Source organism: Echinops telfairi, unplaced genomic scaffold, assembly GCF_000313985.2.
Source record: "Echinops telfairi isolate 266 unplaced genomic scaffold, ASM31398v2 ScPeMD7_60;HRSCAF=208, whole genome shotgun sequence".
NCBI classification, from domain to species: Eukaryota; Metazoa; Chordata; class Mammalia; order Afrosoricida; family Tenrecidae; genus Echinops; species Echinops telfairi.
The window spans coordinates 16,442,631-16,454,640 of NW_022103958.1; the positions used below are offsets into that span (position 1 = coordinate 16,442,631).

Consider the following 12,010-nt stretch of genomic DNA (forward strand, 5'->3'; position numbering starts at 1 on the left):
ATTCAGTCTGTGCAGTCATCTTAAAGGAAAGAACGGTCTAGCATGCAGTGAGGGGTCACTCGGAAATTTCTGGATCCATTTCACACGGTTGACAGTTGATTATTCTCCTGACACAATTTGTTGGGTTTTTGTTGCCCAATTAATGTGTGTCATCAGATACACTTCAGTATTGTGCCCAAGATGAAAGGGTGACCCAAGGGAAAAGAAAACTGGAAGCTCTCAGCAGCTCTCCCGACCAAGAACCCACAAAACTATTGTGCTGCCTGTTAGCATCTTGAACGGATTGAACTTGAGCTTCCACTTGTCTGGCTTTTCATTTGGCTCCAGATGTTTTTTTTTTTTTCTCTTTTGGCCTGTTGTGTTGCTTGGTTGGGACAAAAGAACAAACACGCACGGCCTTCCACTGTGCGCCGGGTCCTGCTCCTGTAAGATGGACATCACCTTTGCTTTTCTCTTGCTCTCTTTGTCTCTCAGTGCTGGAACGTTGCCGGTCACCTTTCGTTGTCTGGAGGAAAATCTCGGGATTGATAAGCGTGTGACCAGGTTTGTCCTCCCCGTGGGAGCGACCATTAACATGGATGGCACAGCCCTTTATGAAGCAGTGGCTGCCATCTTTATAGCCCAGATGAATGGCGTCGTCCTGGATGGGGGTCAGATTGTGACTGTGAGGTACGTGACGTGGGTGCTGGGAAGCACAACCCTGTCCCCCAACCCCCTCTCCCATGTTAACTTCATGAGTCCCTTGAATGGCAGCTCTCCTAGTGGGAGGGAGATGAAGGAAATTAGAGCAGAGGAGTGAGTGGCTGGCTCACAGGGGAGACTGTGACCGGAGGGAGGCAGGGAATGTGACTGGCTTCGGTTGGTATTGCATGCGTGAGGCTGTCCTGGGATGTGAAGGTTGGGTGTTTAAACAAGCCTATCATGTAGGCAGAGGCTGTGGGTGGTGCAAACGGGTAGTGCACTCGGCTGCGGACTGGAAGGGAGAAATCTGAACTCACTCAGAAGTGCCACAGAAGAAAGGCTTGGTAAGCCATGGCTGAAAAATCAACCACTGGAGGCGCTATGGAGTCCAGTTCTACTTTGACCTGTGGGGGTCCTCACACGCGGCCTTGCCAGGAGTCAGAATCAACTTGATGGCAACCATTTCTTAGGATGTAGGCAGGGCAGTTATTTCTCTACCCATTTAACAGATGAGGAAACTCGGGCTCCACAAGCACGGTCGTTTGTCCAAAGCCACATGGCTAGTCCTGAGCTGGCGGGGCTGCAACGGGCTCCCATCAGTTGCTCTAGTCTTTCGTTCATTACAGTATGCGCCAGTGATGGCTGACGTGGTGAAATACAGCAAGGGGACGCGTAGCACTTTGTTACAAGTCAATCGCACCTAGTTTTGCTTTCATGAGAGCCATTTTTACCATCATGAAGTAAATAATTAATAGGACATTTTCCCAGAGATCATGGAAAATGCATCATATCGACATAAATGTACAGAGCCTGCCTACTGGCCAGTCCCACCTCTTCCACTCCAGTTTTTGGTAGGGCCCTTGAAAACAGCAGTCTTCAGTCCATGCAAGGTTGTCTTGACCTCATAACCTGATTTATAACCATCATGTGAATGTCGTCACTCCCTCTCCAAGTGGGACTGTCTGGCTTTAATTAAGGGGGGAAATCAACAAGCCAACTATGAGGTTTTATTCAAGTTCTACCTCTACCACCAGGCAGAGTGGGCTGCACACTGTGCCTGTTAACTGGAAGGGCAGCAGTTCGAGCCCATTGCCTCTGTGGATGACAGTCCTCACTGCTCCGGGCGGCCTATGTCTGACCTGCTTGCCTCACCTCCACGGTTTGACCCTGTAGATGTTTGAGTTTGTGGATCTTATATACTCCATGGTTTATTTTTTTCTACTTGACTGTGGCTTCTATGAGATCAGCAGACATTCTGTGTAAGACACATAGAGACAATGGAAAGAATTCTAAACAATTGAAACAGCATCCTGAGCTATACTTGATTGATAAGCTCTGAGGTACCCAACTAGTTTAGGCACATTTTTACTTACACACTGATTTCCCCTTCCTCTTGTGGCCATTCCAAAAGACTTGGTGAACACCCGTTTACCCTGAGCCCTGTTCAGCAGCTAAACCAGCAAAGATGGAAAAGAATAACCTGCTGTGTTTATAGAGAAGTGCGCATGAGCACACATGCACACAATGGCAGTCTCAATGATGACCACATGTATCTAATCAGCTATAACATCACCTGGATAGCAGTCGGTGGAACAACATCTTTTCCAGGCAGCTTATCTGACAGATAAAGAAAAGCCACGGCTGTTCAGTGGTTCCCACACAGCCATCCAAAGGAACGCCTATGATTTAGGTTTCTAAGTACTGACATATGTGGCTAAGTCCACAAGTTTTGTTACTGGGGTTCCAGTTCAGACACGCACGGGTTGATTCCAAACAAGATGCATTGAAAGATATCTCTGCAGTCAGTGGATGGCTGCAGACAAGCTCTTCCAGTACTGCACCCACGTTAGTCTCATGAGGAAGCCTTCCCAAAAGGTCCCATCAAAACTGTGGCTTCGGAGGGCGATCTGTGGACCGGGTCAATTCAAGGCAGAGGGGTCAGTTTCAAAAGGGGTTCTTTTGAGATCCCCCAGGGATCATCTTGATGGATATTCTTGATGCACATAAGACTTTCACACGGACAAAGTGGAAAACTGCACCAGTGAGACGAAGGTCAGGAAAGTTGTGCTAAAGTTTTTCCCCCTGCACTACGATGCATGGCGATGCACCTGTTCATTCTTGGAGGCTAACGAGGGCTGTCTCAGGAGACTTTCACTGGGCAACCTCACCCTATGCACCTTACGGCCCTGATCTTGCCCCTTCAGTCTTCTTTTTGTTCCTCCAATTCAAGGAATGTTGAAAAGGGACACAACGTGAGTCCCTTGAGGCTGTCAAAGCTGCCATTTGGACATGATGGAACTCAAAGAAGAAGTAGAGAGATAGAAACCCCACTTTCAGATGCTCGAGAGCTGGATGGAGGATCTGTTGAGAAACAGGAACTTCACATTTGGATATGTTTGCTTAACAAAAGGTTCTGTGCTTTTGTAACAATACTTGGTAACCTGCTCTCTGTATGCTTTTGTTTATTGAGGCCCTTAACTTGCCATTCTCAAAACAACCCTATGAAGTCGGTATTGGGTTCTGGATCTTACAGATGGTGAACATGAAAATAAAGCGCTGACAGGTGAAGTAATTTGCGCAAGAGCACACAGTTAAGTGGTAGGAGTGGGATTTGAACCTCGGCTTCCTGACTTGGGGTCTTGTGCTTTTAACCATTATGCACAATGCCTTCATAAGACAAGCCTCTCTCTCTATAAACGTCCACCCACTCTGTGAAGTATGTCCCAGTGTAGAGCTTCAGTTTTCTTCTCTGTATAATGGGCACGGTGATCACCCCTACCTTCCAGAGTGGAAAAGAGGAGTCAATGGATTCACCTGTAAATATGTTTAGCACTTAGCACATAGTCTTTTGTCAATGAATGTTAGCTGCTATTATTATTACTCAGGCTCAGAAAAATGCAACAATACTCCTAGGATATAAAAGACCACTGTGAGATGACAGAGCGAGGGTTGTGTTGTTACCGGCAGTGTAAACACACTGCAGGGCAGGGTATAAGAAGATTGGACCTTCTGAATCAGGTCCCAATGGGCTTCTTGTGAGAATGCCCACTTTCTTGCTTTACAGTTCAAAGAATGTTGAACCCTATTTCTGAGGAAACTTGTTCTCTGGACCCTGAATGCTTAGCCTCTGTGGCCATAAAGCTTCTCATCAAGTTCATGCCATTCGGTAGGAATTTGGGGTTGAAGAACGGACCCTTGATGAAGGGATTGTGCTTGAGTTATTTAAACTAGTCTACCAGTCCCAGTTGGCATCAAGTCAACGCTGACTCATAGCAAACCCATGGGTTTCATAGGGTTTTCAAGGACTGGTTGTTCAGAAATAGAGCCACTAACTAGAATTTCTGAGGCACCCCTGGGTGGACTGAACTTTTCACTCTGTCAGTGAGCAGCTGAGCCCATTCCCCATTTGTACTACCAGAGGACTCCTAAATTCATCTCTACGGGGTTTGTTTTATTTCAATCATCATTCTACTGAGAATTTTTATTGGAGAGGGGTTTGGCTAACCATCTACATGTCAATCTCTGGTCCTGGAAAAGTTCAGCCAACTCTTCCTTCGTTGTAGGCATCCAAAAGCCTACCTTGGCGGCCCCAACATGGATTGAATGTAGTTCACTGACATTCGACTGAGTTGATCTTGATCAAAAGAAGTCAAATCCAACTTCATTGCCGGACTTCCAGGCAAATTCTCCACTTCCTTGAATGCAGGCTTACAATGACTAGGGATGGTCATGTATTCATTATGAGTTATCAAGGTGGAGAAGGACCCAGGACATCACGAGCCAGCATGGCATTGGAGGCAGGCAGAGAAGGGTTCCAGTCCTGGCAGACCCTTTCCAAGCTATTTCGGAAACCCTAAGGTTCACTGCTTGCTCTGAGCCCTGGCTTCCTCATGGGTCTGGTGGCTATTACCAGATGTACCTGGCAGAGTTGCTCTGTGGTTTGACTGATGAGGGCTGTACAGCAGCTTGCACAGCTCCCGGGAACCCACCCTAAAGACGTGAGAGGGGGAGGCAAGAGGGGAGGACAAGAAAAACATCGATTGATGAGAGGACAGAGGGGAAATCACTGCCCGGGGACTTGCTGCTGGCATTGCATATCCTCAAGTGGCCATTCCACCCATGGTGTGGTGAGAGCGTTATTGGGAACGAAGGATGAATGGAGGGGGATTCAACTTCCCAACCTGTAGCCGACCTCTGGAGGATGTGGTCTCGCACAGTCAAGATTACGGAACAGCGTAGCCACAGTACCAACGGGAGACAGGAGTGACTCAGAGCAGAAGCAGGTGAAGGCATCAGTGGAATGGCCCCGGGGTCAGCCCATGGACCCTGGACCCTGGGCCCTGCCCCTTCTCTGGTGTTCTGTCCCTCTCCAGGACATGGCTGAGAATTGCCACCTTCCAGCTATTGGGCCCTTGAGGAAGTCTTCCTAGCAAAGCAGCCTCACTCTACCCAGGTTTCCAAAAATAAACACAATTGGGTTTTAACGGATCAGGCCTGCTCTAAGTTCTTTTGATTTTTTGATGCCTAAGGCTTCCATCCACTCAATGAGTTAGCCATCATTGTTATAAAACGGAGACACCCAGTGAGAGGTTACATCGCCCAAGCTCACGTGGTCAACGACTGGCCAAGCTCAGATTTGAATCCAAGTAGTTCAACTCCAGAGCCTCCAAAGCTGGCCACTAACCACTACTAGCTCCTGTGTACAGATGGATTCAAGGGAAACCGAGCTGTCTAAATGCCAGCACCAGGTCCCCATTAGTGGGGGTGAAAGGAGGTGTTGACAGGTTCGGTGATCCACACCTAGGGGAGGCGGTGTCTATGTGACAGGCCTACAACTGGGAAAGATGACAATATGGAAAACCATCGCTCTAATTACATTAGGCAACCACCTTTTAAATGACACAGATAACCCAGAGAAGCTTGCTGGGCCTGTTTCTTCTATGGAAAGTCAGAGCCAGCATTAGATAAACGGAAGTCCCTTTCAGGCCTTCTGGTTTTCAGCTGCCATCAAGTTGGTCGCTGACTCCTGGTGACATCATGCAAAACAATGCCATACGGGTCCTAGACTCTCCTCAAGGTCATTGCAGGTCAGACCCTGTGAGCCATCCGGGTTTCATTGACAGGTAGATGTGGTGAAGGCCAGGCCTTTCTGAAAACTTTTTTTTTTTCTAATCATTTTATTAGGGGCTCATACAACTCTTATCACAATCCATACATACATCAATTGTGTAAAGCGCATTTGTACATTCATTGCCCTCATCATTCTCAAAACATTTTCTCTCCACTTAAGCCTCCAGCATTAGGTCCTCATTTTTTCCCTCCCTCCCCGCTCCCCCCTCCCTCATGAGGCCTTGATAATTTATAAATTGTTATTTTGTCATATCTTGCCCTGTCCGACCTCTCCCTTCACCCACTTTTCGGTTGTCCGTCCCCCAGGGAGGAGGTCACATATAGTTCCTTGTACTCAGTTCCCTCTTTCCAACCCACCCTCCCTCTACCCTCCCAGTATCGCCACTCACACCACTGGTCCTGCAGGGATCATCCGCCCTGGATTCCCTGTATTTCCAGCTCCTATCTGTCAGTGTACATCCTCTGGTCTAGCCAGACATGCAAGGTAGAATTCGTATCAGCCCTGTACATCTGGGATTCACTGTTTGCTACCCCAAGGATCTGAACCTGATTAAACTCGTTTGGGGGCCTGGCTTTCCGTTTGGAGCCTAAATACCCATTCGAACCCTAGAATTTTCTAACCGGAAAGAGAATGCTTCACCTAGTTTTTATTTTTTATTTGGGGTGGGGCAGAGGGGGGCGGTTGGCACCCTCCCCAGGCTTGTTGGAAATCCATATTTTCAGAAGCATCTTAACATTTTGAAATGACAGCTTGTATAAATGGCATCCAGAAGAGAGAAAAAGTCACCTTGCTCGGCTACAGAGACCACCCAACCGCCCCCCACCCCAGTGTCCCGATGGGGCTCAGAAGCCTCGGGCTTCCCCTCCTGCAGGAATGCCCACAGGCTGCTGCTGGCTGGGTTGGGAAAGAAAAGCACAGATGTTTCAGAGAGAAAGCCTCCCTTTTCACCCCAGTCATTTCTTGCCCCCACCCCATCTGTCCCCCCTGCCTGTGAATAATGCATTTGCCAGCTCACAGGGAAACAGCCGGGCATCGGAAACTGTTTGCAATCTGTTGATCTGACCCCCCGATGTCCACTCAGTTGAGTCTGTGTGTCTGCTGAGCTCTCGTTTAACATTGGCTGTGGCCTCCTCCGAGTCTTGCGACGCTGCCCAAACGTGTCTGGTGCTCCCGGAGACTGAAGGTGGCAAGCAGAAATGAATGCAGTTGTGTTCCCAGGGAAGGGGGGTGGAGGCAGGATTAAGAGTGATTCGTTTTCCTCCTTGAAAACCATCCTGGCCTGTGGATAGAGACACACTTACCTGCTTTGAGCCCTGCGACACATTAGACTAATTGGATTTCATGAGGGGGAAGCAGCCTCCGCTCCCTGAATGTATAAACTTCCATCACAGCTCAGCAGAATCCCAACAGACACGGGTCCCTGCGTCTTCTGTCTCTAGAGCCTCTCCATTCCCTGCGGGAAACTGCTTTGGGTGACTGGCTGGAAAATCAAAGCATGAAATTGTCCAGCATGGGTTTGCCAAAGCCTCTTTCTCCTCTCCTGACCTCGTCTTCTTTGTCTTCACAGTCTCACGGCCACCCTGGCGAGTGTCGGCGCTGCCAGCATCCCCAGTGCCGGGCTGGTCACCATGCTCCTCATTCTGACTGCTGTGGGCCTGCCGACAGAGGACATCAGCCTGCTGGTGGCCGTGGACTGGCTGTTGTAAGTGCCTGCGCATGGGGTTCTGCTGGGGAGTGAGGACGGTCTCCCAGTGGTGGTAGGATGCGAGGGGACCATTCCATGGTAACTGTCTCCCTCCTGCCCTCTCTTCAGCACTTACTGCGTGCCTCCTCAGATACCAAAGAAGACAAAGAAGGATACTGTGAGGGTATCGCAGGCTAGTGGGAAAATCTGGTAGATTATAATGCAAAACTGAAAGCATCATAATGGGAGTGAATTACTGATGCATGCAGTGAACCTCAAAACATTAGGCTGGATGATGAAGCCTGAGTGCTAGTGATGACGCCATCTCTGCGAGACTCAAGGAAGCCAGGCAACAGCAATAAAGAGATCAGTGGTTGCCTAGGGCCAAGGTTACAGGCCAGGAGATTAATCTGGGAAGGGGCACATGGAATCCTATTAGGGTGATAAAAGTTTCATATGCAGGATAGGCACAGGACTCCACATGTGTCAAACCATGCACCGAAGACAGGTCTAATCTACTATATGCAAATTGTATTTCCACAAAACCTATTAAAATATTAAAGTTCACAAAATATACAAGGATGGTGAGAGAGGAATCTTTCATTTCCAGTCTAGGACAGGAAGACAGAGTAGGCACTATCAGAAAACAATGGAAATGACTACTGCATTATGATCACTCACCATGGGCCATCTGCTATGCCAAGTGTTTTGCATTGACCTGTGACAACCATCTTACAACGTTGGTGTGCTTACCCCCCTTGTACAGACGAGGAAACCCCGGGCTGGAGAGGAAACATGACTTGGGAATAAATAAAGATCCAAATTCACGTTGGCCTGACCCGAGTCCCTCTTTCTCATTCCCTGCCATGGTTCAGCTTCTAAAGACAGTGCTAGCTGAGTGGAATTACGATGGTGAGTTAGAAGTGGGGTGGAGAGGAGGACAGGATGGAAGCTCCCAGTCAGGAGGGCCAACCTGCACAAAGGCACCGAAGCTATAAAGAGTGGGGGGCTCTTTGTTGCTGGAACGTGAAATACCAGGCAGGGAAGTGGTGAAAGGGGAGGCCAGGTGGATAGCATGAAGGGCCAGTCTGAGAACTTAGGATTTGACCTTGCCTTCAAGGTGAACGCTGATCAGTTACCTTTCCCCTTTAAGGAAATATTTCTCATGCAGGAGGCTCCCTGCGCTTCACAGAGGAAAGCATGTTAAGCCCGATAGTCCCAAGGAGATTGGAATCGACCCTCGACCCTCTCGTAGGGTCCATCCGGGCTCTGATGCCTGTGGCAAGTACACAGATCCCTCCTGCGCAGTCTTGGAGCGAAATGTCAAGGGATGAGAGAATGCTGTGGGCTTCCCTCAAAGACATTCATCAAGACAAGGCACCTGGCACCTAGACCCCAAGGCCAAAGTGCACACACGTATCTGCCAAACTGCCTCATATACCAGTGGCGGTTTTTCTCACATTTATCAACATAGATTTTAAATGCCAGGTGTTATGTTGTATGGCCTTCCAGTGTTTTATGGGGCTTCCAATATGCTAAAGCAACAGTTCCTTCCTCCACATCACCTCTTCCAAACAGATAAAAATACAAATGACCGAAGAGAAAGAGGACAGAGGGGCAGGCTAGCAGCAAGTCTGACTTTTCCATAAAACTTGCCTGTTGGTGATGCTGCACGTGAGGTTTGCATTAGAAATAAGGATCCACGTGTGTCAAACCGTGCCCTGAGAGTAGATATACTTTATCATATGTAGGCAATACTTCCATCAAGTGGCCCTGTGGGTTAGGAGTTGGACTGCCAAGCAGAAGCTGGGTAGTTCAAATACACCAGCACCTCTGGAGGAGAAAGGCGAAGCTGACCGCTCCCATAAAGATTCACAGTCTCAGAAACTCTTTTTAGGGTCACCAGGAGTCAGAACCAACCGGACGGTCGAGGGTTTGGTTTGAGTTTAGTCAAGATCCAGTAGATTCCATTCAAGAGGGCTCTGGGGAGCATCATGACACTTCACGGTCAGTTCTTCCATCACCAGAGAAATGTTCTGCAAATGCCTTTGGTGGAGAGATGAAAAGCAAGCTAAATAACCTTGGAGGCACGAGGCGGTGCCTTTTAGGTGGTGGGGTGGGGAGCTCCTCCATGCTGGCTCTGCTGTTCTCTGTGTCCTGTGTTCCCGCCAAGGGGCAGCATTCGCCACAAAGTCCATTCAGACCAGCCTGCACGAGGGCGGCTAGGACGCGCTTGTGCTGTGCGGGTGGGAAGGGTTTGGGGAGAATAGATGATGTCGAGTAACAATTAAAGTAAGATACCATAGGTATCCAGCTGTGTCTGGCTTATTTCATGTAGCACAAAGTTCCCCACTTTCCCCCAGGTTGTAGCACGTATCAGGACTTCATTTCCCTTTAGCGCTGAGTACGGCTTCACCGCTGCGTACCCGGCACTGCAGCCTTTCCTCTGCTGTCATGCTTTTGGGGGGCTTCCACCTTTTGGCCTCATTCTGTCATGCCTCAGCTTCCTCTACAAGTGTTTTCATTTAGGGACCCTAGCCTTCTGCAACGACATTGGCACGTCTCTTCTTGGGCTTGTGTCTGAGGCTTGAAACCCACCATTCGTGTGCCATCTCCTTTTAGCAAGTAATGTTGTGATAGAATGCCGACCTCACTGTGAGGACAATGACTGAGCAGAAAAAGTGAAATAACGGGGGATGAGGAGAAGGACCTCGTATTTACAGGTCCTGCGAGACAGTGTATGTGTTTGCCATTTAATCCTTGGACTCGCCCTGTGGTGCCTGTTGCTGCCACCGCTGTGGAGGCGGCCCCGGCTCAGGGAGATCTCATGCACATGGACGGACACCTGCCTCGTCCTGGACCACCCCCCTGATGGAGCCTTTGGCTTGTCATTGGCTAGGTTTCAGAAGTGGATTGCCAGGCCTCTCCTCCTCATTGGCCTTCGTATGGTGTTTACCTCAAAACCCATTCAGCATCATAGCAACCCACACACTTCCACTGACAGGCACGTGGTGGTCTGGCATGCAGTGCCTTGGCCAGAATGGAACCTAGTTCCCCTGCTGGGAAGGTTAGAAATCCTTCTACCGAATCACCCATGGTATAAGTTAAAGATGAGGAAAGCAAGAACCAGGTCGATCAGATCTCTTGCCTGGGAGCACAGCAGAGGTTGTGTGGTCGGGTCCAGGCCACTCTCCTTAACCTACGTGGCCTCCCAGTTGGCAGTGAGCACTTCTAACAGTGGCAGCCTGGAGCAGAGACCCGGGGTCAGGAAGGCGGCAGAAGGCAAGCCTATTCAGGTCACCCCTGGGCCAACATACTAAGCAGATCTCTTTTTGGGGGTGGGGGGAGGCAGGGGGCTTGGTATCCTCCCCCTGGGTCCCAGGATTAAAACAAACAGAACAAAAAGCCTAAATGGGCACACCTGGAGCATTGTCAATGTCTCAGCCGATGTTAGCACGCAATTCCTCCAGCACCAGTGATTCTGCTACTGTGGCGCAGCTCTCCTTGACCCATCAATTCCTCCCAAGCCTGATGGGTAGGAGGCATTTCATGCGCCTTTCAAGATCCTGTCTACTTCTGATCCCCGGGTTAGGGGGAGGAACGGAAGGACTGAGACTTTCCCATGCACCCCACACGGGCGCTCACATGCTCCCCCTCGCCCAGGAAAGCAGGACATGCTAAATGGAGGGGTGACACATGCCAGCAGGAGGGAGCTGGCAGAATGGAAATGGGATATACATCTGGGTGAACCATATTGACGAACCCCTCTGAGGAAGCGCCCAGGCTGGAGCTGGGAAGGAAGGATGAAGACCTCTTCTCTAGCTCGGGCTCAGATACCAGATGGAGGGAGGTCAGGACAGAGGGGAAGACATGGGGAGGCAGGAGCCCTAGGTGTGCGCTCTGTACTTCCTGTCTATTGGACGGGTCCTTCCTCTTTGGGCTCTAGCAACCTTCACGGTGTCAATAGGACAATAACCTCTCCGTCTGCCAGCTGGGTCTCGTCAGTGCCCTTGAGAGCCCTTGTAGTTCAGAGACCCAGAGTTACTTTCTACTGGTGACGGATGTTTGCAGACGGTAAGCCTGAATGTTCCTTTTAAGCAGAGAAGCGAAAGGGAGAGAAAGGATCCTGGGAAAATGTACACAGGGGTCTTTAGCTGGGTCAGGTCTGCTTTGAATTAGTAATGGTGCCACATTCTTCCTCGCTCGCAAGAGGAGCCCAGGGAACAGACTCTTTCTTAGTAGAGAGTTTATGAGGTGCCCATTAATGTGCTTGGGGGTGCAGGAGGAGAGATGTGAGGTCAAGTGCAGGGGAGGCTGGCGGTCCCTAGACAAGTCATCCAGGAAGGAAAAGTAAAGAACAATCAAAGTGGGGGATCCTCTCCCCGCCATCCCCTCCCACCCTACCTTTTAGGCAAGGTTTGTAAGAGTTCATAACTCTAGCAATTTTCCAGCGTAAAACCAAACAAAGCCTGCAGTGACATTTAACGTGCCGTGGGATTTGCCAGCTGCTGGGC

The 12,010-nt window shown here is 49.5% G+C and overlaps 1 protein-coding gene across 1 annotated transcript in view; it reads left to right on the top strand.

The window, feature by feature from the left end:
* Window positions 1–12,010, top strand: part of SLC1A2 (solute carrier family 1 member 2) — a 170,001-nt gene that overhangs the window by 134,977 nt on the left and 23,014 nt on the right. The window contains exons 8-9 of the mRNA XM_004708293.3: window positions 475–669; window positions 7,380–7,514. Of these exons, the coding sequence (XP_004708350.2) occupies window positions 475–669; window positions 7,380–7,514 (330 nt within the window). The remainder of the gene's footprint in view (window positions 1–474; window positions 670–7,379; window positions 7,515–12,010) is intronic.